The sequence below is a fragment of the Camponotus vicinus genome, unplaced genomic scaffold, assembly GCF_025532165.1.
Source record: "Camponotus vicinus isolate PSW18456_S1 unplaced genomic scaffold, iyCamVici1.0 SCAF_9, whole genome shotgun sequence".
NCBI classification, from domain to species: Eukaryota; Metazoa; Arthropoda; class Insecta; order Hymenoptera; family Formicidae; genus Camponotus; species Camponotus vicinus.
Genome location: NW_028141981.1, coordinates 17,330,367 through 17,355,445, shown reverse-complemented (window position 1 = coordinate 17,355,445; position 25,079 = coordinate 17,330,367). Strand labels below are relative to the sequence as shown.

Below are 25,079 nucleotides of genomic sequence, written 5' to 3'. Positions count from 1 at the left end.
GATTATGCGTTTAACTATTTGATTAACATAGATTAGAAAATTTTAAAATTTTTTATTACAGATAGGAATATTTAAAATTACCTGTTTCTACATATATACAAATTTATGTACATTTTTAAATTAAAATTTAAATGTATAGATAATATCAATAATGCCTTTCTAATAATATTTGTGCTGCTTTACTGATAACATCTGGATGACATAAGGCATTAATGAGAGATTCTAAAAATGGATCATATTGAGGATTAGATACATGATCTTCAGATGCAGTTTCTTCATTTAACGGATATTGTTTATTTCTTTTCATTCTTTCTTCAATGAATTTTTTAAATTCATGTTCTTCTGCATCATGTAACACTTTAATATAATCAGGATATTGTTCAGCTAAATCTTCTGCAGTCCATATGGTAGGTTTAAATTTTTTTAGAGGTACTTCTAGAGATAATTCTTCTTTTGTCTTCTCATTTTTTTCCTGTTCTTCTTCTTTTATGCACTCATTGACGACATATTCAATCTATTAAGAGAAAAAGAGAGTATCATAAATTAATTAAACAAATTCTACCTGTATTTAATCAATATTTCTCTTAAAAGATGCAATTACTCTTTTCTTTTATTTAATATTACTTTATACTAATAATTACTTTATTTTTAAACTGCTTGTAGTTTCTCATCTTAGCTATCATTAATTTAACAAGAGCTTCCTCGACTCGTGCTCTATTATCTGTTTTTAATTTTCCCCATAGATTAACGCTCACATTAATATTATCTAAAGATTCCACATAATGCCACCAGCCATTTGGTACAAACAAAACATCTCCAGGTTCAAGGATTACCAATTTTGGTTTATCTGGGATTTTGAGTAAAAGATCTCTCTCTTTCATACTCAAGCAATAAATATTAAATTTACTATATACGGTTGATTCCTCATAAGGAATTCTAATTGGTATCAAAGAAGCACTTGGTGGATAAAGCAACCATAGTTTCCTAGAAATAGAAGCTTAGTTAAAAAAAAAAAGAAAATACTGAAATAAATAACTAAAAAGAACAGGATACATTTAGAAATAAATTATAAATTAATTTAACAAACTACATTTACAAACAAACCTGCCATGTATTTGTGCCACTAAATTGTAACCATAGGTGTCCCAATGACAATCAGTATGAGCACCTTTGCTTCCGATCCAAATAGTAGAGTGCAACCCATTTTTCCCAAATTCTTCATCTACTCCAAACTTGAGCCAATTAAGAGACTCGATAATTTCTGGCTTGTCACTAAATTCCATCATATGCTTGTAATCACAGTAAAGCCATTTATCATATCTTTCTTTTGTCATATCACCTGTTGCTACAGAAAATTCTCGCAGTGTCAATTTACAAGATTTTGTAGGAGGATTTATGCGTTGACAATGATGCTGAAAAGCACACTAATGGAAATAAATAGAGAATAAAGCCATTACTTAAATTTTCTATTAAATAATAATAATAAAATCATTAAAAGAATAAATACAAACAAATACATTATAACTAACCGTACACTTATTATAGTCACCAACTCGGAACGATAATTGTTTGTCTCCGAATTTTTCAACGAGATCTGAAAAACTCCATTTGAGCAAATTCCACTCATATATACCATCGCAATTTCGCAGCATATTCCGAAACAATACAGGTTTTTGGAGTTTTGGTAAAGCACATTTCAAAATTTCTGCCGATGGTAGTGAATGACCATCCATATTTAATTAACAAATAATTATTAAATATTTGTAATGCAAATATCAGAATTAATCACTTTTCTTACGGTCTTGGATCTTTAAATCGCGTGATGCTTTTTGATGATTGAAATTTATGATTTTAACAAATCAAGTATTACCGGAGTGTGACGGAGTTTCAATGTTTATATCTGGTTAGGGTACGTTCGGAAATTTTACTTGTAGGATAAAGTAGAGTTCGATTGACCAATCATGAAAAAATCTTTACTCCCTCCTGATTCGTCAATTTAATATTTAACTGTACGAATAGGATGCTCTACGAACGGACTCTTAAAGATAACCTCGATTAGGTTACCGCAATGTTTGTTGCATTGAAGATGTGATCATTGTAATAGATGACTGAGTGAACATTTATAAAATAAACTTTTATTTCAAAATATCATTTAAAACATAAATATAAAATCTAATATAAAATCTAAACTTATTAGACTATATAGTGTAATACTAATGTGTAAAACAAGTGTAAAATAATTAGTATATTTTTTTTCTTGTCAAATGAATTTATCTAATTAATCATTTCATCCATTGTTATACATTATTGAAAGAACTTTCTTATTATTCAGAATATTCTGAACGGTGGAAGGCAATAAATATGCTGAAGTTTCCAAAATTATTCGTGAATCACGTAAAAGCATTAACAATGCCTACTTTGCCGAGCAAAGCAGATTATTTATTACAACAAACACGGGTAATTCTTTTTAATATTATAAATATATAATACTATTTATTCATACTCTGTATATATATATTTTATGAACTTCGAGATAATAGATAAGATTGATTTAATAGATTCATGCATGAATATAGTTTATATTAAATCTATGCTTTTATACTATTTATATGATATTCTTACAGAATACTTTTATTCTTAAAAGAAGATTTCCAGTTCCTATTCATAAAAAAAAAGGCAGACCAAATTCCTTTAAACCTAAACATTTTATTTATGATCTTGTAGAAGATACGAATGTAAGAAGGAAGGAATTTCTTGATTTGATTCTAACGCAATATGTGGCAGGACTTGGTAATGCAGGCACTAGGATATCAATGCATCCTAATAAGGCATATCCAATACTTTTATTGCCAAAATTAGCAGATTACGCTACCCCTGAAAATATTGAAAAATATGCAAAATTAGCAATGGATCAACAGGACAAAACACCATTTAGTTCTGCTACTGTGGAGAGAACGATGAAATATCTGTCAAAGACACTTTTAACGATTACAATGTCGAAGGATGTACCATGGACATTGGAAAAATGGCATATAAAAGCAAGTTTCCGCAAAGTTGATATTTATGTGCCTGAAGAAGCTATAACAATGCCCGAAAGACCAATATCTGGACCAAATCTGGATATAGATAAAAAGCAATTTTATATAACTCTCACGATTAATAATCGCGAGCAAGTGAAGGTGAGATGTATTTTGCATCATTTGTCAACTGATATAGCTGGACGAACATATGAAGATTTTTCGGAATTACCGGTCGAGCCAATATTTCCCGAGGACAAACCAATTTTAGATTCTCTTTGCCGATCTAAAAAAACAGAAAACAAAACAAAAGACAAAACAAAGTAATATTTGTTATATATTATAATACAAGTTGTAATATAAATAAATAATACTGAATATGTATAAATATATTTTCCTAAAATCTTTATTTAGATATATCTTGAATTTTGGATGAATCACACGTGATATTATTTTGTGTGTTTATAATAATATATTTTTACATAATTTGATGAAAAATATTTAATTAAATCTATATATATAATGTGAAATTAAAAGAATTGACCATTTTAATTTTCGAGTATTATAATGCTTTAAAGTAGGTTGTGTATATGCATGTAGCTATGTATATCTTCCTAGAATCAATAATTCGACTTTGTTATATCTTCACTAGATTAGGAGGAGAACATTCAATGTCTAGAAACTGATAACCTGAAAATCTATGATAAAATTATAAAGAAAATTGCAAAATATTTTCATAATATGATATCTAAATATGGGTGAAAGATACTTTGCATGGGATGAAATTTCGGAGGGATTAATTTTATTGGGGTAATGATACTCTTTTAAAACACACTTTAAATGACAGAATTTATTTTATCATACTTAAGATATTTTTTTCCGTTAGTCTATTAGACATCTTTTGCTTTAATTTTCAAGCTATAATATTTATTTGTAAAATAATTTAATTTTATTATATTGCACAATATTAAATTATAATACAAGAAACAAACCAACACAACTTATAAATATAGATGTGTTCTGTATGTGTATATAAGTGTCTAGTGCATATTCTTCAATGAAATTTTATTGCATTTTTTCATCTACTGTGCTTATAATTGTTGATTTAATTAATTTCAAAGTATTATAGACCGATATTAATATAAGATTTTCTTATCCATGTAAATTCTAATTCTTTTTTATATCATATTAATTGATTGATTGATTAGAGTGACAAAGGCAGAAGATGAAACTAAGAGACGAAAGAAGCAAGTTACTGCCGATCATACGTCGGAGATTTATTGTCCACATGCGTATTTAATTCTGAGCTATAGAGAAATGTTAAATGATAGTGAAAAGGTGAAAATTACGCGATACAGCACAGGCTGAGATGTGTGTTAAGTATTTTACTAAAATCGAAAGAATTTTTTACTCATTAATATCATACATTTGCAGATTAAATTTCGAAAGCATTACCTGAGAAAAGTGGCGCCGAACGAACCGGATGTTATTATTTTGCAAGATATCAAAGATCTCGTACTCTTTTTGCTCATAACACCCGTCAGTCCTCAATTCATACACTTCTTCCACTTGCCGATCGTTGACCGATTTTTAAGGGCGTTGATCATCTATTTCCAATATTATGTAGAGATATGGGAAGACTTGATGCAGGAGCGGGCTGCTACCATGAAAAAGGCGCCGAATCCTTTGGCACGTGGACACAGATTCCGATACGCTGAAGAGATGCGAGCCCTTCGCTGTGTCTTGGGTAGGGAATATGCCGATTTAATATTGGGTTGCCAGGATGGGCCGCGGTATCATCATATGATGGCCGGCAAGAAACGGACGATCACGCAATCGCAGGGCGAGAAAGATTTAAGGATCTTCGAATCTCTGATAAGCACGGCTCATCGAGTCGTTTGGATAGCGTTGCAACGCAAACATTACAATTTGATCGGTAGGATATTCGATGTGGATTATTTATCGTGTATATAATTTCTCAGATATCTTGCATAAAGTATCTATAATTATTTTGAAAAGTAATAGTGCAGCGATATCTATTTTTCGCAGAACTAGAATTGCATAGATTACTTCGAACGGAAGCGTACAATACTGCACAAAGACAAAGCGGTAGTCGGCTTATTCAGGATATGCTGGAGGATGATATTTGTATATTGCATGGTCCTGCAATGGCATTAAAAAGTCGATTACTCCGAAACTCTCCTTTACCTCACGAATTGATATATACAGATTGCGATTTTCGTCTCCTATCCTTAGGTATTGCGCTCTATTGTATTTAGTCAATTGTTAGACTACGATGTATTTTTGACGTTATAAAAGATGGGTAGCTATATTTCGTAGCAAAAATAATTATATCGTTATACTTCTATTTAAAGGGATAGTTGACATCGATGTGCGCGATCCGAAAATTGCTTATCTAAAAAACGCTCTTCTTATCGAGGAGGAAATGCTATCTCGATTGGGCATTAAAATAGGCATATTGGGTCACAATCGTTTAGATTACGATATAATGTTGATGCCGACCGAAGAGGAGCTGACAATAGAATCGAAAGAAATTAATGAGCTTGATAAAAAAATATCGGAAACGCGGAAAAGTATCCCTATGGATAAGATTGCTGTAAGTGTCTTATCATTTTGGTGTATATAGAAATATGAAAATATTAACTAGATATATAGAAAAATTGTAAATTTTTCCTCCGAAGGAACAAATTCAAAAAATTGAAAGATTGTCTTTCCGCAAGTCCGAATCAATCGAGGAATTTCCAATGAAAGAACTCGAGATATCAACAAAGAAATGTGACAAAATTCGTCAAGTAGCTCGAAAAAAATGGATTCTTCGTGAAATAAAACGACGCGAACGTAAAAGATTTGATACTTATTCTATAGCAACCACTATAGATTGAATATTAGAATAGAACAAAATAATATTACATATAGAATGTGCTGAGAATTTCGGAGAAAAACAATAAACGGTACTTAAATTGATATACATAAAATATAAACGTGAATATCGATTCTAAAATAAAAATAATTATACATTTAAATATAGTTTTTTGATACATTATCTCTTTCGATAAAAAGAAAGCTATGCTGAAAATAAAAATCTAGCTATTTCGAATAACGATAAATCGATATTCTATTGCTAGGATATAAACGATAAGGATGGATATAAACTGAGTACGGTAACACAATATAAAAAATATGCTTAATATAATTAGTGATACCTAATCAAGAGTAATGCTGCTATTTTACAAGAAGATACACATATACATCTTAAGTAATGCACTTATGTTATGATTAAATTCGGCATTGTCCTATTCATAAATAATTATTGTATCTCTACTTACTACCGTTATATGTAATAACAATATACTATATACGACATTAATTTAATCCCCCTAGATCGACCTGTAAATTATTTTGTTTCCATTTGCATTTACATGTGACAACTTATTTTTTGCGCCTTTGTATAATCGTTCATATTTAACTAGTCATTTGAAGTATGTAAGCTCTGTTCCTATACATCCCGTTTCTTTCATATAAATGACACATTATCGTAACATAAAAAAAAGAAAAGAGATATTATATCTCACTTTTTGGCACAGCGATTTTGATAATAAAAACTAGATTTCAAGAATTCAATCTGTTTGTTATTGCACACACATATTCGCGTATAACAAATGATGTTCAAAGTTCTTTATTTTAATAGTAGTTAGTTATGTAATACACGACAGTATCAGAGTATCTCGTCTTTTTTCATGCTTTACGATATGTATTAAAGTTATGATAATCCATATATGTATGCGCATTTTGTCCATTTTACATTATTACTATTATGTACGGAGTTATAACAATTTACTGCTATGCACGTACTTTAGAAGTCAAATGGCAGTAAGTGATTCAGCCATCCAACATGACATTTCACACCAATCTAGTTTTACTTTCAGAATCTGTGCCTCTATATATATCTCGTAAAAAATTCTCTCCTCAAATAATTATTTTGAAAAGTATTTTTTTGAAATATATGTGTGATCACAATATTTCCTTTGCTCAATTAGTACTTTACACAGCATATTATCTTTTCATTAAGGCTGCAAAGCACGTGTCGCATAATTAACAATGTTGAAAAATGAAATTTTTTCGGCACTTTTTGCTAGTTTGTATCTCACTTAAATAGTACAACTATTCATTCACTGAACATTTGTCTACATGAATATAAAGAATTTAGACAACAAGAGAGAGAAAGAGTGATCTGGATGACAATATTGATTATGCACATACCATTAAATATAGAACATGATTCAATAAACATATTTAATAAATGTGGTTATTTAGTTATATTACTGCAGTGATCAAATAATAAAAAAAAGAACATGTAATTATTTCTATGTATATACACATATATGTATGTAAGTGTATATTATATATATTTATGTAGACATATGTATGTTCCCATACAGCATAGAACATTGCAGCAATATTCTGTGCTACATGGATTTTTTTATAAATTCAGTCGTATAATTTATATAAATATTCTATGCACAAAGTTTTATGAGAATTTTAAATTGTGAAAAAAAATGTATTTAAATATATTTTATTTAAATCAAATTTTTTTGAATAATATTTTCAATAGATGAGACTGCACAAGATATCTCAGATCGAGGATCATCCATTTTTCCATATCAGTTGCAAATCTCCACCATTAAGAAAATAATGTAAATCCCAATTTTCTCAATCTATAATGCACAATTCTATTATGGGACTATTCGCTATAATAATGAAATGATACATATGTGTGTATGTATGTATGTATGTATATATATACACTCACTCACACACACATACACACAATGTTATATATATATTTTTATATGTATATATATAAACACCAATATTTCTTCTTCATTTATTACATCATTTGTGTCCAATTTTATTTAATTGATAGCTAAATTCTGTGGTAAACCACAGGTATGTGATTTGTAAGTCAAAATATTTTTTCACAATTAGCATAGTATAATCGATAACAGATAAAATCATTATAAATCAGTCATAAAAATACCTTTGTACCTATTATTTGAGTAATCAGTAATTAACTAGACATTACATGTAATTCAATAAATATGGGAGCTATTAGTAAGATGATTTAGATAATTCTGGATCTTTGTTTTAATAAAAATAAACCATATATAAAAATGAAAACTATGTATTTTTCTTGTTTAGCTCATATGTGTTGGAATCTAGTTTGAATTATTTATATGACATTTTCTTTTCTTCTTCTTCATTCTGTATTCTCAAAAATGTGATTGCATGTATTATAATTACAGCTATATATAACAATTTTTCTAAGCAAATTTTTAAAGTGCAAGTTAAAGTATTTGCAAATAAGCTACAAATATATTGCATGTATTACGACGATGACGCAAAGTGTCCGCGATTATTTGTCAAAAAGGATGGAATTCTTGGTTTTTACATTACTACTCGTTCGACACATATCTACCCGTGATATTGTACCCAATATATATGATGTTGATACTAAATTCATAAGTTTGCTATTGTTTTTTTTCTCCTTTTTTTGTTACTTTCTGTATGTCAATCCCTGCCATTATCTCGGACTTGCGTGGCTATGTAATAACAGTCTATAACGCAATCTTACATTTAGCAGCACAGACACAAACAGTACTTCTTTTCTACATTACAAGGAACACACGTGAACTCATTTCCAAAAATTATTACATTAGAATTAGTGGGGCTACGAGGCAATGTCCGACATAAGTTGAGCGAGCAAAGCTGGCTCTAAGAGTCCATGTGTTTGTCCCATTCTCTCCAAATTTCGTACATCTTTATCAACCTCTTCCAAAGCCCGTTGTAATTCCTCCTCTTCTTCTCTAGATGGTTCATAATCTCCATTCCTACCCTCTATAATTAAAATCATCTTACAATTATATCTGTTATTTTATAAAATAAATGTAGTAAATCTTCTAATCTCCCGAAATTTACCAAGTATAGAGATACATATAATTACATAATTACCGATAAATAAGTCGTTAAAAGCATCAGGGGGCAAGTTATTGAGCACAGTGCCAAAGTCATGCTCAGCAGAATCCAAAGAAGCAAATACTTCATTATCTCCAAGCTCGACTTTGAGGCCACTACTCAGTCCTCCAAGAGAGCCTAATCCCAATCCTAGATTTAAGTTAGACGAATTTGAAGTTCCTTGCGGAACATTCAAGTTATTTAATGTCTTGGCATGATTTTCACTACAATTTATTTGGCTCATGTAATGACTCTCCTCGTGCATCAATGCGGTTCCCTTAGTCTCTAGTTTATTCGAGGGCGGCCGTTTGCGTTTCTTCGGTTTAGATTTAGGTTTAGGCCTTGCTGGGATAGTGGGAGAAGCTGGCTTTTTACGCGCTTTCTTTGGTTTGGATTCTTGAATTTTACGGTGATAATTGTCTCTCTTCCTTGCGTGTTCTGGGCAAAGAGGTAATTCGTGCGCGACATCAAACACAGGAACACAACACTGTGTGTTGTCACTAAACTTGGCAGTGCAATGCTCAAATAAAAGCTGATCTCCATTTAACATAATATGGCGAGAACAATGCCGGGTACAAGGTAAAGATGTCTGTTGGCATCCTTCCGCTCCACATGGTCCACCAACTAACAGTGGTCCATCGAGCACTTTGCTCTTATTTGGAGAATCGCTCAAACTTCTTGCAGTAGAAGCAGGATCTTTAGAAGCGGCCTCCAATAAACATCGAACCCTCTGCCGTAGCATATTTTCAGTGTCAGTTCCATTGATACGCAATTGAAGTAATTGTCGTTGTAATTGCGAACGTAGTTGAGACAACCGGGCTGCACGATTTAGCGTTGTGACGGATTCGCCAAGAAACCAATGACGTTGATAGATTGTCATCTCATCTCCACTCGAATCGCTATCGAATATCTCATCTCCAGCTCTAGGATAATATAACAGAGTATGGTCCCGATTTTGCTTTCTAGATTTTAATCTTTGCAAATTTTCAATATGTCGCTGTTTATGTTGAACCAAATTAGAAAATTTCTGATCCAAATTCTCCCCAATGCCATCCTCAATATTTGTTTCCGTTGTAGCATTGACTCCAATGGTCTTATAGTCTGTGTTTGACACAGGCGCTATCCTTAGTCTCTGCTTCATACATTTCCCTTTCGATTTATTGTTTTTACAATTTTGCATTACTTCAGAATTTATAGACGGAACCATCGTGGCGATATTTCTTCCCGCGGCAAATGGTTCTGGTTCACTGAAAATGTACGGATCAACATCTTGATGAGCCTCAGTTTTCAGCAAAGCCTTCAAGCGGTCCGAAAACTTCAATTTATTGTCCATGTTTGAGTTTTCGGAAATAGGGACCTTCATTGATTGCTGCTACTGTCCAGATCTGTTCCACCTGCATTCTCAAACTCTCCAAATCAACTTTCTTCCTATCTAGATAAAACTTAGTTCACGCTATATGCCAAGATCCAAGTATAATTCAAGTTATATTATTAATTAAAAATATAATACTGAATATGTGTACGTGAGAAATAAACAAATATGTTCTATTGTATCACAGATATTGTTATGTTTATCAAGTAAAAAACTTATATCTTTGAATAGTAACTTGCAGCAAAATTACTGTATAAAATTTAATAAATTAAAAAATAAATTGCGTGATATCCCAGTTACGCTTGAGTATGTCAATATATTATATATACCTAATTTATCCTTTCCTTTAATTACATGTATTTATACATATAATTAAATACGTCATGGAAAATTTGCAATAATTAAACTAAACCAAAGATTTGCAGAACGATCGTGTCCAATTTGTGACAGCTATATTAACTTAACATTAACTTAACGTATGCTTACAAAGTATGAAATAATACTTCAATTGTATGTATACGCATCAACATTGCTTTAAAGCTATACGTTATTATAAACTCAGGTCTGCATCAATCTGTGAACCGCGTATATGTTACTGCGAATGCGAGTTTCCTGGTTCGAGCAGTAAGCGTGAACTTAGTCCATTGCTAGATCAGGATAAAAACGATCCTTGCCTCGCATAGTAGTAGTGGTCTACATCCAACATGCCCTAAGCATGCTCGTGCAACCGCATCGCGCATCGGGCAGACGTCGGGACGATGAAGACTGCCAAATCTCCGGCTCTTGACGATCTCAGACGCGTGACCGGAGCCATGTCATCGAGCGAGATCTCTCCACTGTTGACATAAGCACACACACGCGACGTCGCTTCGATGCGTTTTTTTTTGGTTAGGTTAGCTCGTTACATCGACAACAGAACACACTGTGCGCAGGATGCGACTCGATGAAACGGGATCCTTCAGTGACGTGGACAGAGATATCCCTCGTACGAGTTGGTCAGCATACTCGCGCTCGGCGATGATTAAATCGCTCGTGATCGCTATCGCGAGGCTGCACCTGTATCCGTTCCGTGTTTCTGCGGTTGGGCCGAGGTTGGGACGACAACGGGAATCGTTTCCGATAGAGATGTCTCGTCGATCAGGCACCCGCGGCACGATTTTTTTCTTTTCTCGAGAGAAAAACTCGCTCTCCCCGGACAACAAAGCACGAGATACGTTTCACGCGCAAATTTCAACATTCATCGATAATAACATTAGAAAGACATGTTAGACGTGCGGGGGAAGCAAAATGGCGGCCGCGGTGCACACGAGCAGTTCCCGGAAGCTGAAAAATCCCTGAATTCATGACCGTATCGTCGTGGATTCGGCGATTCTGTTGTTTCCCACGCCGTGGAAAGTCGATTAATTTTAGATGATGCTATGAGCGCGGAATGTTTGACGAACAAAGGCCTGCTCTCTATGCTAGACGGCAGCGATAAAAAGTCGTTTTCCGCACTTTACGGATTAACGTGACATAACCTATATATATGCACGACGAACGTACACCGATTGACGTGCGCGATTTTTCCCAATTTCATATCCACGCGTGCGATAAAATATGAGCGTGAAAAGGCTAGGAAAGCATACAATGAGATTGTTCGTATATCGAATTCATTATTATCCTACGACTATGTCCAGCTCTCGAACTTTCCATTCGTTTCGACATAGTTTGCGCAAAATAGCGTAATAAATACATACCAACGAATTGTGAAATTAAAATAAAATGAATAATGTAACCATGAAACGCGCGCGCTATCCAACTATCTGATATTCTTTTATATTTTGCGAGAAGACATCGAAAGCTATACGTTATCGAACTATTAGAGGTTTTTTAAATATATGAAAAAAAAACTAGTTTATGCCAAATAACTGAGTTAATTTAAAGGCACTCATTTAAAAAAAAACAACTATCTTGATAATAATTTTGCAATCTCGTAACTACTAATTTTATGTAGATAATGTATATAAATATATACATATACATATCACTAATTCAAATATTTAAAAATTGCTATATGTTTTATCACATATTCATTGCACAAGAAATATGTGTAACATTCCTTTTTTTAAATTTTTTTCACAATTTGAACATACGTTGCAAAAACAATTGTAGACAACAATTGTATTAGCGATGATTTTCATGTTCATATGTATATAGTCATTTTTTGAGCACCTATTATTATAATTAAGAACTATATGATTATAAAAAAGTATGAGTTGCTTTAAATTTTTATAGAGCTTGCAAAACTACAAATTATTATAAAATTAACATTTTCAAAAACACATCAAACTGATAAGACTAATAATTTAAAAAATAAATTTGACAAATAAAACTGAATATCTTGAAATACAATGTTATTTTGATTTTATATATCTCAATATTGATTTTGATTTTTAAAAAGTTATAACCTATTAAAAAACTCAATGTATGTTTTCACTTATTAATAATATCAGAGATTTTATATTGCCTATAATTTTTGGCTTTTATACACATATACACATTATTTATGACTTATCAAGATTTATAAGTTACATAAAGAAAAATTAAATATTAAGTTATAACGTATTTTGTAACATGTTTTGCATTTATGAGAAAATTTATAAAATTATATAAATATATACGGAAAATATGTTACTTATTTAATTTTTAAATAAAACAAAAATTAAATAGGTTTTTGTTTTAAATGCATATTTGTAAATAACAACACTGTGTTATCACAAATGTTTATCTTTCAACAAGGTGCTATACAACAAACTGTGTACACACGACACATTCGATCGTTCTGTTCTGGCTGAAAATTGGCAAGTCTGCTTATTCCACAAATTTTGCCTGATATAATACTATGTGCACAAACACACTATGTAACTTAAATATGTGTACACTAACTATAAGATGTCTTACAAGTCTCAATTTACATGAGATTTTGGTACAATTGTTTAATTTGATAACAGATGAACGAATTTGATGAAAGTTTTTTACGTTATTTTTAATTATTAAATACAATTAATTTAGAAAAAAGTAATTAAGCAAAAAAATCAATTCATCTATACAATACAAAAAAATATTACTAAAAATGATCTGCTCTAATGAACACATCCATACAAAAAAATATTGATTTAATCTTGGAAAATGTAGCCGCATATGCTAATTTTAAAGATATTTATACACTTGCAAGTAATTATGCAATAACAAATGATTAATGACTTATCTGTGTACAAAATGAATCGGATAACAATGCAACATAATGTGATATAAGCCAACAATGAGAAACAAGGCTTATAATAATAATATTTGTAAAACTATCGATTTTTCAGATTATTTTGTGAATGTTAGAAATTATATTTTTGAAGTATTCTATTCTTCGCAAACCGATTGAATTCTCTTTTGACGATATTAAATTCTTAGTTCGAGGTATAGTTCGTGGTAGACCCAAGGGACGGTAATTCTTTTATTACAAAAGTTGTATTTGCAAATTGTTATGAAATAGTAGCGAATCTTCGTTACGTTGTTCGTCGTTGAGGTTTCTGTCCTTTAATAACAACTGGCCGGCCTTTTATGAAACCTCGCCTACGCCGTGCAGTCTGAAACATCAATGCCCGACCCCCCATAACTTCAACTACGTTTCCAAATCAACTGATATATGATGATAAAAATGGCAAAACGATACGAAAAATCACAAGATGAGATGTATTAAAAAAAATATTTTTCTCCTTATTCTAAAATATAAGAGAAGAAAATACCAACCTTTTTACTAATATACGAATTTGCGCGACGCGTAATAACCCGTTTAGAGATCGGAATTCTTGGTCTATTAAACTCTGCTGGTTTTTTCACCCTACAAATATATTTTACAATTGATATTAATATAGAAATTTAAGATATATAATATAAAAGATGACAAAACATTTTTTTAAGATAAATCAAAGTGATTGTATAAATGTTATTATTTACCTGTAAACCCTGACAAGCCAATGTTCAGTAGTGTAAGCTTCTTCCAGATATGTTAACTGAAAATTTTTATTGCCTATTTCGGCGTTACGAGTACGATCGAAACCGTGAGGCGTTCGATAATCCATTTTAACTTCTCCGAATCGATAGTAACTCAGTTTGTACATTAGCGAGTTCAATAGAGTAGGAGAACCTTCTTTGTCCACGCGGAATTCTCCTCTCTCGGTGAAATAATCACTCTCGCGGATATCTTGAGGATGTTCGCCTTCGGCGATTCGGACCATCCATAAGAATTTATTAATATCATCACCAGAGTATCCAATCATACCGCCAAAAATGATCAATACATAATCTACATCTAGCGATGTCATGATATCATAAGCGGCACTTTCATTCGAGCTCATTGCTTTACCAACCAGAGCTATGTGCGAATTATTCCACGTATTATTGTCCACGAGTGTAGTTCTACAAAAAAATTATCCATGACAATGTTATATTAATGATTTAATGGCAATGTTTTATTAGTGATTCACTTTGCACATTAATTTAAATACATAGGATTTTATAAATGTATTGTATACCTGTTTGCCATACCAGCAATTTGATATCCATAATCCCACCAACTCATAACTCTCGCGTCATTGGGCGTATTTTGAGCTAACCAGTAGTAAGCCTCTCGAAAATCGTCGAGTATGGCTCTGCCGCCATCGTTACTATAAGAAGCCAAAACGATAGATGGACTAGAATATGCATTGCTGGTCACCCATGTGCAGTGCACAGTAAACATCATCAATAACATTAACATGCCGATAATAACGCCATTACGTAGATTGGCGCCTAATCCATCACCGCTACCTTTCGGCCTCTCATGTTTCATTCTACGTAGTTTACCGGCTTTGTCATACAATGCTCTACCGGGACTTCTCTCTCTTTCCTCCTCACTCTCTTCGTTGCTTTCAGTACCGTTACGATCGTCCCTGTCTTCTTCCTTGAGATATAGCTCTACAAGTTTGCTGATAGCAACACCAGCCAGCATACACACTACTGGAGTTAAAGTCAACATAAGTCTCACCATCACTCCAGCAAAATAAACGGCACTTATGGCATATAGTATGACTGTGAAAAAAATTAAATAATATTATTTATCTTTAATTAATTTTCTAAAATATAATATTCTTATCATAATCTCTTACCAAAGACACGTTCATCATTTATGTGTTTAATACAGTACCACAGACCAACTGGGAATGTCGTGACAAGAATGTGCAAGTCAAAGAAAAAGCTGAACCAAGTTGTTGGTTGATGTTCGGATACAGAAGCTATTATAGGGATATGTATCTTGGCATAACCGGTATCCCAAAGAGAATAAAATCTACCACTCCAAGGAGCGACAACACCAGCGTACGTTAATGCGATCAGAATTAATAGGAGTATAGTTGCTGTCACAGCTACTACACCACCGAAATATTTCATCTCGGACTTGGTAAGTACAGTTCTTAAGTATCTGGAATGAAAGAAATCAATATTAGTATATTACAATGTATATTAAAGGGAATGTTTTCTCAAATAAATAGTCAAATATAATAATTAACAAATATCAATAAATTGAAATAATACATACCTAAGAGCTGCTACAAAGATTAGGAGACCGAATACACCACCTGCTGCCATATGTTCGGAAGTTCTAATCGGTTGAAAACCGACGAATGGTACTTGCATACTCAATAAAAGTCCAAGAACATAAAATGTTGTATAACTGGTGAATAACCGATTGCTAAAGCGATTCATGACCAGCAAAGCAAATACATGCAGTGGAATGAGATTAATAATGAACACATAGCCTCCCCATGCCGATACCATGTAGAAATAAGACAGGGCAGTTATGCTCGCCCAAAAGATTGAACCAGTTTTGACCGATTTAACCCAGAGATAGTAGGTGATTTGCAATGCAAAGATTGCAATTCCCTCATTGTCGTAACTGCCGGCTACGGACCTCGAGATGTAGCCAGGTACAATGGCGATGAAGCAAGCAGCAAATAAGCCAGCTCCAGCGCTCCATATTTCTTTTGTTAATAAATATGTAGATATGGCAGTAAGGCCACTAAAAATTGGAGCTAAGAATACACATATGTCTCTTATATGCACTGGTATGTTTAAAGAGTGCAGAATGTAGTGTATCGATCCAGATGTTATCATGAGTCCAGGATAAACGGTTCCACCAACAATCCGTCCCAATGGATACCATGCTCGTTCATCAAACCAATTTAAAAAATTGTAGAATCCATGTTGCACCATGTATGCTGTCGCTCTGTAGTTAAACCTAAATTTCAGATATTTAAATTAGTTACACTTCTAGATAACAATTTTTATTTTTGCTTATTAAAATAAATAGAAATTTTATTCTAGCTATATAAAATAATTGTTCAATTTATTCGATCATCGATCAATTAAAAAATATTCATATATGTATGATTTTAAATGAAAATGCAAATTCTTTCATGTGTTTCTAGATAAAAACAAAATATTAAAATCAATTTATTTCATAATTTCGTTATATAGTAGCAAAACAAAAGTTAATCATTTCTTTACACTATGACATAATAGTGGAGTTGTTAATCGCGGGGACGAGAAGAAACCGACGCAGAGTACGTACCACGGATCGAACTCGTGTATGATACTCTCGAAACGTATGACGGCGAAGAGCCGCGAGGCAAAGCCCGAGATCCAGGCGAGCAAGAGAACGGTGAAGGTGATGAGAGAACTGAGACCGGCGGCGTTCGTCAGGGTGGACGATTTCATTTGCTTGGTCGTCGGTCTCTTATCGGGGAACATGACCTTCGCGTTAGCTGTGCTGGACGACGAGGATGACGACGAAGACGGCGATGACTTGTTCGGCAGCATGTTTTGTCGCCTTTGCATTTTGTTTCCACGGGCGTTAATGAGAGAGAGATATATACGCGTGTGAGTATATATATTCGCGTTATATTAAAATATACTCACAACGTGGCATTCGCCATATGTGCATATAAATACCCGCGATCCTGTGCACGTTGCGAGACTTAAGCGGCGCGCAAACAAATTATCAAATCGCTACCAAATGCCTAAGCTAGGAGGCTAGGACACGTCAAACGCCGGCTACGTGTACACCATGACTTCCATCAACTTCCACCACGGCAGCCACCTACGGTACTTGGATAAGAACACGATAACGAGGAAAGACGGGTATGTTCCACGTGTATACGTTCCGATGTCATACCACTCGATTCATTGACCAATCATATTTAGCTCTTAATTGCAAGAAGTATGCATTAAACTTTATTGTCCATTTGACATTACGAAAGGGTCGAAGCGCTCGATTAACCAATCAGAGCAAAAAAATCTTTACTTCTTTTATTTGATTGGCCAATCAAACGACTCGAAATTTTCGTAGCATCAAAAGGAACACATCCTCAATATTTACAGAATATATTTGACACGTGATATATCTATACGAAATCCAAATTCTAAGAAAACGACTATATTCAATTACTATTAAAAAAAAAAAAAAATGAAATGCATAAATAAAGTTTGATCTCCAATTATAGGTTTATAATAAAATATTTGTCACATATAAAGTTATATTGCAGAGGTTATTTACTGTTTAGCAATGTGTATCGAATATATTTTTTTTTATATTTGACCGTATTATTTTTTCATATATATATAACTTTATATAAAATTTTTTACAATTATATTCTTAGGCATGCATATGTTTATATCATAATAAAACCTAACCATAGAATAATACCTAACAGTAGAATATTCGACAAGTGCATACTGTTGACTAAGAAAAAATAGAAAAATAAGTTTTATATATTGCAACTTCAATGTTCTCGACTAAGGCACGATTAATACAACGCACAGGCAAGAATGGTGTCGGACGTTATGATTTCTTAAAACTTTTAGCCACTGAGTACAAAACAACTAAATCTAAAGGTAAGAAAAAAATATGTGAAAACTGTATATGTAAAATACAAATATATTATATAATACGAATGTATATAGACTTTTTGATCAATATAGTAACATTAAATATCATTTTATCGTGTTTTTAAATTATTAGACGCGAAGGAGCAAGTATTGTCAAATTTGGCGAATTTTGCTTATGATCCTATAAATTATGGATATATGAGACAGTTACAAATAATTGATATATTTCTCGATAGTTTGTCTGAAAACAATCCAAAATTGGTACAGTTTGCCATTGGTGGTATATGCAATTTGTGCTTAGGTAAGAGCATATCTTTAATGGAACAGAATATTTACACATGATATTTAACATTATTATTATATTATATTATTCATGTAATATTCTTTTTTCAGATGCAATAAATAAGATTTATATCTTACGCAATCGAGGTGTTGAGTTAATATCATCGTTACTTTCTTCTCAAGATGAAGATATCGTGCTTTCGGCAATTTCTACCTTGATGTTTTTGATCACACCTGAATCAAGGAATGAAATAACATCAGTCGAAATAATTAAACGCATGTTAGAATTTTCATATGATACTAATATCCGTATTAAAAATTTAGCAATCATATTTCTAAGTGATTATTGCGAAGCAAGTGAAGTGGAAAAGATAAAAGCTAAGGGATAATAATTAATTTCCAATAAGAAATGATGAAATTCCTGAGGATAAATTTAATTCTATATATTTAATTAAGAATAATTAATAATATGAATTAATTATATATTTTTTTGACTGTAAAGAAGTAATAAGATAACATCATGAAACTAATTCAATTCTTTACTGGATTTCTCAAAAATTATTCTATGAACAGCTCATTTAAAACAAGATTATTTGCTAATACAGCAATGAACAATCTGAGAGAAGGAGATCAAGTGTCAGTTTTCAAAGTGATAACAAATGATGACATACTCAAATTTGCTGAATTAACAGGTGATTATAATCCAATACATACTGAATCAACGAGAAATATTGCACACGGTGCTTTGCTTAATGGTCTTGTATCAGGATTAATTGGTACAAAGTTACCTGGTGCAGGCACTATAGTTATTGAACAAAACCTTAAATTTCCTAAACCATGTTATGCTGGTGATTCTGTAGAAGTAATAGTAAAAATTGTATCAGTAAGAAAAATTATTAAATGTGTATATACGTGTATCGCTAATGGAGATAAAATTGTATTAGAAGGAGAAGCAAAAGTTATGAGAAATATACTGTAAATATTGTCATCATTATGACAAAAAAATTGTAAAAATATTACAAATAAAGTTTTGCATTTTGTAATGTCATATTTGAATATCTTTTGCTTAGACATCTTATATTTAAATCTTAATAAATAAGGGACACAGATATTTATACAATTTATTGATTATATTATTAATTCACTATCAATAAATTACATTTTAAATTCTTTTTCATTCTTTTTTAAATTCTCATTATGAACAATTTTGTTGCTCGACTATCCTTGAAATCTTCATTAAACAAATTTGCTTGTTATTCAGTTGTGTACATTCCAATCATAATACGATTAAAGTGGAATTCTTACTATGTTTGAAATCTGAAATTTTGCTTAATAAGCATTCTATGTAACCTCATATTTGTGATATTGCAACATAATGTGACATTAATAAGATTTAAGACTTCAGTCTTATTGCATTTGAATAAAGTTTTTTGAAGTGTGACACAGTGAAATTCTCTCTGAGTGAACAAGTTAAATCATTGATACTTAATTATCCTGATATTTTAGAGAAGCAAGAACTTAAAAGTATTTTTTCTTTTTATTTTATCCTTTTAAATAATATGTCAAAATTATAATATCTCAAAATTATAATAAATTGGAGCATGGTTAACACATGGACTTATAAAATTGAAAAGCATTGTTGTAACTGTAGCAATTTATATTTCAGGCCAAAATGTATTTAGCATTGGTGATGATGGCTCTTTGCATGTCATATTCTTATGCGGAAAAGAACAGTACTGATATAAATATTAAACCATCATATGCAAGTGAAGAGCCAATTGGCTGTGTCTGTGCTGTATTTTTAAGTGGACAATTTACAAAAGGAAGCAAAGAGCAACCTAAAGGATATCCTGCATTCCTTCATGAACATCCTGATCCACTACCATGTAGTACTTTTGGAAACAGGCTTTGTACCAGCAAATGCCTTGAAGCTGTGAGTTTTTAAATTACAATATTGTCTTTAACATTTTCACATTACATAAGTTCTATAAGTTCAAATACTTAATTTAATACTTAATTTTTTTTTATTATTAATAATAATTATTAAAACTGTATTTTTACAGATAGTAAAATATTTACCAAACAGTCCAACAATTCTTTGTGCTTCTTTAGATCGTAACTGTTACAAAGAAAGAGTAAGTATTGTATTCAAATTAATTTTATTATAATACCATTATAAAATTCTTGATCTTATAAAAATATAATTATATTATATAATTAAAAATATAATATAATTACATACATAGCTTTTACGCACAAATTATATAATTTTAATGCATTATGCATATTTTTATTTTACAGGCTTATCTTTTCATTAAGAATTGCAAAGATGAATGGATAAATACAAATCTGTCTGCGGGTAGAGAATATTGCTGTAAAGATGGCTCACCATATAAATGTAATTAAACTTAAGATAACATTTTTTTGTATGAAATAACTAATATTTATTAATTTATAAATTTGACAAGTTATACAAGTGATATTTAATACATATATTGGCTTGAAGCACTCTGATATTTTGAATATCCCACCAGTTTTCTAAATATAACTTCTTGATCATCAGACATACTCCACAGAGACACACAGGAATTCAGCACAGATATCCTAAACTATCTTTCTATATTTAGATGAGGTGTGAGAATTTTATGTATACAGTGTCAGTGTTCAGAATTTAGTATAATATTTCGTAATATTTTATTAAAGTATCTCAGATGAGAGATTATGTACCACTGAATTCTATTTTGTAAATTATTAGGTCAAGTTCAAGTATAACATCAATAATTTTAATAAGTCTGCACAATGTCAACTTTCAATTACACAAACGTATTATTTATCATCAGAATTTTACAATCACGATGGTTAACTATCCTATAAAAGTTGGAACATGTTCAAACTAAATGGTATTCTACATAATTATAAATGCAAAGATGTGCATATATCATTTTATAGAGATTAGTAAATATATACATATGTATATAATATATAACGATTAATAAATAACGATAAATTTTATCTCGACAAAAATGTGCGCACGACTCTTAATGTGTCCATTATGTTCTCAACCTGGGTTTTTAACACTTGATGCATTGCGAGCTGGTCTTGTAAGTGTAGCAACTCGACCTCTTATATGTCCTGTTTGTAATGAAGTGCTCTTAGGCATAGATAAATTAACTATACATTTATTTAGTCATACAATCAATTTGAATAATAATACAACAGAGTCATCTAAATATGTTGCTCCCAATGAGCATATGAATATAGTTCATAATGTGCATAATGTTGCTCTGCAAGAGTGGAATATATTAAAAACACAACAATCAGGTAAAGAGCAAATGTCGAATGATAACAATAGTATGGAACCGTTAGATTCTGGCATAGCAAATACAGAAAATAATATCTCTATTGTAAACTCACAGCCTCAAGCACAAAATCAAAACTTAGCAGTGAAAGGTGCGAATCAAAACAATTTTATATCAGACTACAATTATGATGTGATAAAACTAAATATCTTTCCACAATCAAATGAAAATCACAATATAGTATTAAGACCAACCACAGGTTTGCAGCAAGACATATTAAAAACAGATTGCACAACACAATATTTTTGTAATGATAATATTAAACACTTAAATATAATCACAGAAAATACACAAGCAGAAAAAGCTATATCGGATTTAATCACTGAAACAAAAGTAACAGAGAGTACAGATACTAATATCTACCGAGATATTGAAAGAGAATGCGAGTCGAATAATAGTGAACATGTTACAAAAGAAAGACTGATGATAAATTTAATTGAAAAAGCAAACGATGTCTCAAATTTTCAATCAGTTCAGAATATAATGCCAATTTGTGCAAGTGTCTCAGTAGAAGAATGTAATAACAAACAAAATTTATCTAATGCAGAAGAAACTATGCTTGAAATAAATGCTGAATATCAAGATGAAAACTCGGAGCACAAAAAAATGTCCCATACTAAAGTTTTTCGAACTATAGCACCGAAAAAAAGGACGGAACGATGTAACATATGTGGCTTCCATTTTTCTGACACTAACATTTTGGCTTTACATAAACAATTAGTGCATGAACAAGATTCAAATAATATCTCTGGGAAAGTTCTTAAAAATTATTCGTGTCATTTGTGCTCTAAGGTATTCAAAATGAGAGGTAGCTTAATGATACATATGAGAGTAGCACACGTTGGACACAATTTAGGCAAGTAAAATTATATATATATACACAATTTATTTAATTAATCACTTAATGTAAACAAATGCAAACAAATTTCGCATTATTCACATGTAACAGGTTCTTTTTCTAAAGATGGCCAAATCGAACTTACATGCAACGATACTGGGTACGCTTGTCCTACATGTGGAAAGAAATTTAAGAAAGTGAGGACATAATTCTTTTTTTTATACACAATTTTTACAAACTGCTGTTAATAATCTCATTTATATTCTTATTTCAGGAACAACATGTGATACAACACTTGAAAACTCATGAAGGCAAACAGTGGGAATGTGATACTTGCAGTAAATTGTTTACAACCAAGTATTTTTTGAAAAAACATAAACGATTACATTCAGGAGAAATGCCTTATAAATGTAAAATTTGTGAAAAAAGCTTCACCTTTCAGCAATCATATCATAAGCATAGATTTTATCATAAGGATGAGAAACCTCATAGCTGTGCAACTTGTGGTAGATCATTCAAAGAGCTTTCTACATTGCATAATCATGAAAGGATCCATACTGGAGAAAAACCATTCGCATGCGAAACATGTGGTATGTTAGAAAACTAGAAAATTATTTTTAAAAATATGAGATAGTGCGATATTAACCGATTTATCGCTCACATTGTTTGTTATTTGAATAAACTAATAATTGACATTAAAATTATTTTGTTTGTGTAGTGACTAACATTATAATGTGCTATGCATGATGTGCTTGGTAAAAACAGGATATTCCCACAAAAAATGCTATACAATTTATCTTGTAAATGTACAAGCTATATAATATGATAGTAATGGTCTTCCTACAATGCCATACTAATTTCTGCAGGAAAATGTTTTCGTCAACGTGTTTCGTACTTAGTCCATCGTCGAATTCACACAGGAGTGATGCCTTATAAGTGTCAAACATGTGAAAAAAGCTTCCGATACAAGGTAGAAAAAAAAATAATTTATACATTTGATATAAATAAAATACTTCAATCATATATTCTTGCTTTTTAATAATTTCTATATTTGAATTATGTTTATAGGTGAGTCAAAGAACTCATAAATGTCCTGCACAAACGTCAAGTAACACCCAGCAGTTTGACATGATTGCACAAGATGCTGATGACAAAACAATTGAACCACAGACTAATACCTTTCAAGAAAATCAATTAAACGCTATCAATAATGAGGAGAATAAGTTTGTATTGATAATAAACGCCCAAGGACAACATGTTTTAGCACTACAGTCAGAGATAAATAATGTATCTCCTAAGAGAAAAGAAGAGAATGTGGAATTTAGAGATGTTGGTAATACAAATAAGGATTCAAAAAGCACCAATAACTTTAATTCTGTACAACTCGAGGAACCTGTGGAATCAATTGAGAAAACACGATCGGATAATGAAAAGATAGATTTAAAAAGCACAAATGATTTCTTTTCCATGGTGATGTCTCCTTTGGAAAATAGAATATCATCTCCTACTTTCAAGATGGAACAATTGAGAGTATCTTCACCTAAACATAAAGAGGATTCGATAGATACTTATACTAATTTTCCACAAGTCTCTGACAATGTACAAATAAATGCAGTAGATTCAGGCATAGAACAAAGCTTTAGTCATAACAAAGATGACACTGATACATTGCAAACCATAAATGAAGAATCACTGAAAGAATTGTTATATGGTATGGATAGAAAATGAAGCAATATATATATATATATATATATATATATATATATATATATATATTGTACTTCGTTATAACATAGTACAAACTAACAATATAGATAAATGTTATTGATTAAGATTATATAAAAAAATTAGATAATATATATATATATATATATTTAAAAAAAAATATATATATATACATATTTATGTATATTTATTCTAAATGTAAAATTGCTACTGTTTTAACTGTGATTGTCATAAATGGATTACTATCCTTTTATATTAACTTTGGTGCAAAATATAAACAATTTTATTACATGTATACTTCTTTACCGAATAACTTATTAGCTTAGAAATAATCGAATAAGAAGCATTATATTCCAGTCGTTTAAATTTGTACATATTTGACGCTAACCCAACTTCTTGGAAAATGCCAATAGTAAAAAATTGAGTAACTTTACATTATCGCGAACAAGATAAAATTATTATGATAAAAAACAACACCGTGAAATTTTCCATCGAAT

General features: G+C 31.3%; 9 protein-coding genes across 21 annotated transcripts; 6 read left to right on the top strand and 3 right to left on the bottom strand.

Annotated features, from left to right (window-relative positions):
- Positions 1 to 81: 81 nt before the first annotated feature.
- Positions 82 to 1,903, bottom strand: Hspbap1 (HSPB1 associated protein 1). 3 transcript variants are annotated; one of them, XM_083108484.1, is made up of 5 exons: positions 1,799 to 1,903; positions 1,530 to 1,705; positions 1,105 to 1,424; positions 642 to 984; positions 82 to 514 (listed from the first exon to the last, which is right to left on the bottom strand). In XM_083108484.1, the coding sequence occupies exons 2-5, from the start codon at positions 1,650 to 1,652 to the stop codon at positions 146 to 148; spliced, it is 1,155 nt and encodes a 384-aa protein (XP_082964610.1). In that variant the 5' UTR covers positions 1,653 to 1,705; positions 1,799 to 1,903; the 3' UTR covers positions 82 to 145. The 3 variants fall into 3 exon arrangements, with proteins under 3 accessions (XP_082964610.1, XP_082964607.1, XP_082964608.1); XM_083108481.1 differs by having other exon boundaries at positions 1,530 to 1,903; XM_083108482.1 differs by having other exon boundaries at positions 1,105 to 1,412; positions 1,530 to 1,903.
- A 129-nt stretch (positions 1,904 to 2,032) lies between these two features.
- Positions 2,033 to 3,409, top strand: Mrpl9 (mitochondrial ribosomal protein L9). 4 transcript variants are annotated; one of them, XM_083108475.1, is made up of 3 exons: positions 2,033 to 2,097; positions 2,333 to 2,457; positions 2,625 to 3,409. In XM_083108475.1, the coding sequence occupies exons 2-3, from the start codon at positions 2,362 to 2,364 to the stop codon at positions 3,342 to 3,344; spliced, it is 816 nt and encodes a 271-aa protein (XP_082964601.1). In that variant the 5' UTR covers positions 2,033 to 2,097; positions 2,333 to 2,361; the 3' UTR covers positions 3,345 to 3,409. The 4 variants fall into 4 exon arrangements, with proteins under 4 accessions (XP_082964601.1, XP_082964603.1, XP_082964602.1 ...); XM_083108477.1 differs by having other exon boundaries at positions 2,045 to 2,207; XM_083108476.1 differs by having other exon boundaries at positions 2,045 to 2,231.
- A 241-nt stretch (positions 3,410 to 3,650) lies between these two features.
- On the top strand, positions 3,651 to 7,397 carry LOC145976929 (uncharacterized). The gene is made up of 7 exons (XM_083108473.1): positions 3,651 to 3,827; positions 4,226 to 4,355; positions 4,452 to 4,953; positions 5,067 to 5,273; positions 5,393 to 5,634; positions 5,720 to 5,989; positions 6,164 to 7,397. Exons 1-6 carry the CDS (start codon positions 3,772 to 3,774, stop codon positions 5,918 to 5,920), a joined length of 1,338 nt encoding a protein of 445 aa, XP_082964599.1. The 5' UTR covers positions 3,651 to 3,771; the 3' UTR covers positions 5,921 to 5,989; positions 6,164 to 7,397.
- On the bottom strand, positions 6,211 to 12,129 carry L(3)l1231 (zf-C3Hc3H domain-containing lethal (3) L1231). Its single transcript, XM_083108472.1, has 3 exons — positions 11,097 to 12,129; positions 9,048 to 10,444; positions 6,211 to 8,933 (listed from the first exon to the last, which is right to left on the bottom strand). The coding sequence occupies exons 2-3, from the start codon at positions 10,411 to 10,413 to the stop codon at positions 8,767 to 8,769; spliced, it is 1,533 nt and encodes a 510-aa protein (XP_082964598.1). The 5' UTR covers positions 10,414 to 10,444; positions 11,097 to 12,129; the 3' UTR covers positions 6,211 to 8,766.
- Positions 12,130 to 13,172: 1,043 nt separating this feature from the next.
- On the bottom strand, positions 13,173 to 17,774 carry Stt3b (catalytic subunit 3B of the oligosaccharyltransferase complex). Of its 3 annotated transcripts, none has more exons than XM_083108454.1 (8): positions 17,410 to 17,774; positions 17,063 to 17,320; positions 16,031 to 16,729; positions 15,603 to 15,913; positions 14,991 to 15,525; positions 14,413 to 14,874; positions 14,206 to 14,296; positions 13,173 to 14,071 (listed from the first exon to the last, which is right to left on the bottom strand). In XM_083108454.1, exons 1-8 carry the CDS (start codon positions 17,424 to 17,426, stop codon positions 14,051 to 14,053), a joined length of 2,394 nt encoding a protein of 797 aa, XP_082964580.1. In that variant the 5' UTR covers positions 17,427 to 17,774; the 3' UTR covers positions 13,173 to 14,050. The 3 variants fall into 3 exon arrangements, with proteins under 3 accessions (XP_082964580.1, XP_082964579.1, XP_082964578.1); XM_083108453.1 differs by having other exon boundaries at positions 13,173 to 14,042; positions 17,443 to 17,767; XM_083108452.1 differs by having other exon boundaries at positions 13,173 to 14,042; positions 17,410 to 17,766.
- A 44-nt stretch (positions 17,775 to 17,818) lies between these two features.
- On the top strand, positions 17,819 to 19,049 carry LOC145976923 (armadillo repeat-containing protein 7). Its single transcript, XM_083108463.1, has 4 exons — positions 17,819 to 18,037; positions 18,150 to 18,384; positions 18,512 to 18,679; positions 18,772 to 19,049. The coding sequence occupies exons 2-4, from the start codon at positions 18,276 to 18,278 to the stop codon at positions 19,047 to 19,049; spliced, it is 555 nt and encodes a 184-aa protein (XP_082964589.1). The 5' UTR covers positions 17,819 to 18,037; positions 18,150 to 18,275.
- Positions 19,050 to 19,180: 131 nt separating this feature from the next.
- LOC145976927 (hydroxyacyl-thioester dehydratase type 2, mitochondrial-like) lies at positions 19,181 to 19,708 on the top strand. Its single transcript, XM_083108471.1, has one exon. It carries the CDS (start codon positions 19,181 to 19,183, stop codon positions 19,637 to 19,639), a length of 459 nt encoding a protein of 152 aa, XP_082964597.1. The 3' UTR covers positions 19,640 to 19,708.
- Positions 19,212 to 21,487, top strand: LOC145976926 (follicle cell protein 3C-1-like). 4 transcript variants are annotated; one of them, XM_083108467.1, is made up of 6 exons: positions 19,212 to 19,352; positions 20,327 to 20,593; positions 20,724 to 20,795; positions 20,962 to 21,058; positions 21,224 to 21,292; positions 21,416 to 21,487. In XM_083108467.1, exons 2-5 carry the CDS (start codon positions 20,333 to 20,335, stop codon positions 21,289 to 21,291), a joined length of 498 nt encoding a protein of 165 aa, XP_082964593.1. In that variant the 5' UTR covers positions 19,212 to 19,352; positions 20,327 to 20,332; the 3' UTR covers position 21,292; positions 21,416 to 21,487. The 4 variants fall into 4 exon arrangements, with proteins under 4 accessions (XP_082964593.1, XP_082964592.1, XP_082964596.1 ...); XM_083108466.1 differs by lacking the exon at positions 21,416 to 21,487 and having other exon boundaries at positions 21,224 to 21,305; XM_083108468.1 differs by lacking the exons at positions 19,212 to 19,352; positions 21,416 to 21,487 and adding an exon at positions 20,038 to 20,184 and having other exon boundaries at positions 21,224 to 21,305.
- A 188-nt stretch (positions 21,488 to 21,675) lies between these two features.
- On the top strand, positions 21,676 to 24,877 carry LOC145976920 (uncharacterized). Of its 3 annotated transcripts, XM_083108458.1 has the most exons (6): positions 21,676 to 22,218; positions 22,303 to 22,875; positions 22,969 to 23,054; positions 23,132 to 23,447; positions 23,724 to 23,827; positions 23,926 to 24,877. In XM_083108458.1, the coding sequence occupies exons 1-6, from the start codon at positions 21,684 to 21,686 to the stop codon at positions 24,583 to 24,585; spliced, it is 2,274 nt and encodes a 757-aa protein (XP_082964584.1). In that variant the 5' UTR covers positions 21,676 to 21,683; the 3' UTR covers positions 24,586 to 24,877. The 3 variants fall into 3 exon arrangements, with proteins under 3 accessions (XP_082964584.1, XP_082964583.1, XP_082964581.1); XM_083108457.1 differs by having other exon boundaries at positions 21,676 to 22,875; positions 22,984 to 23,054; XM_083108455.1 differs by having other exon boundaries at positions 21,676 to 22,875.
- The last annotated feature ends 202 nt before the right edge of the window (positions 24,878 to 25,079 follow it).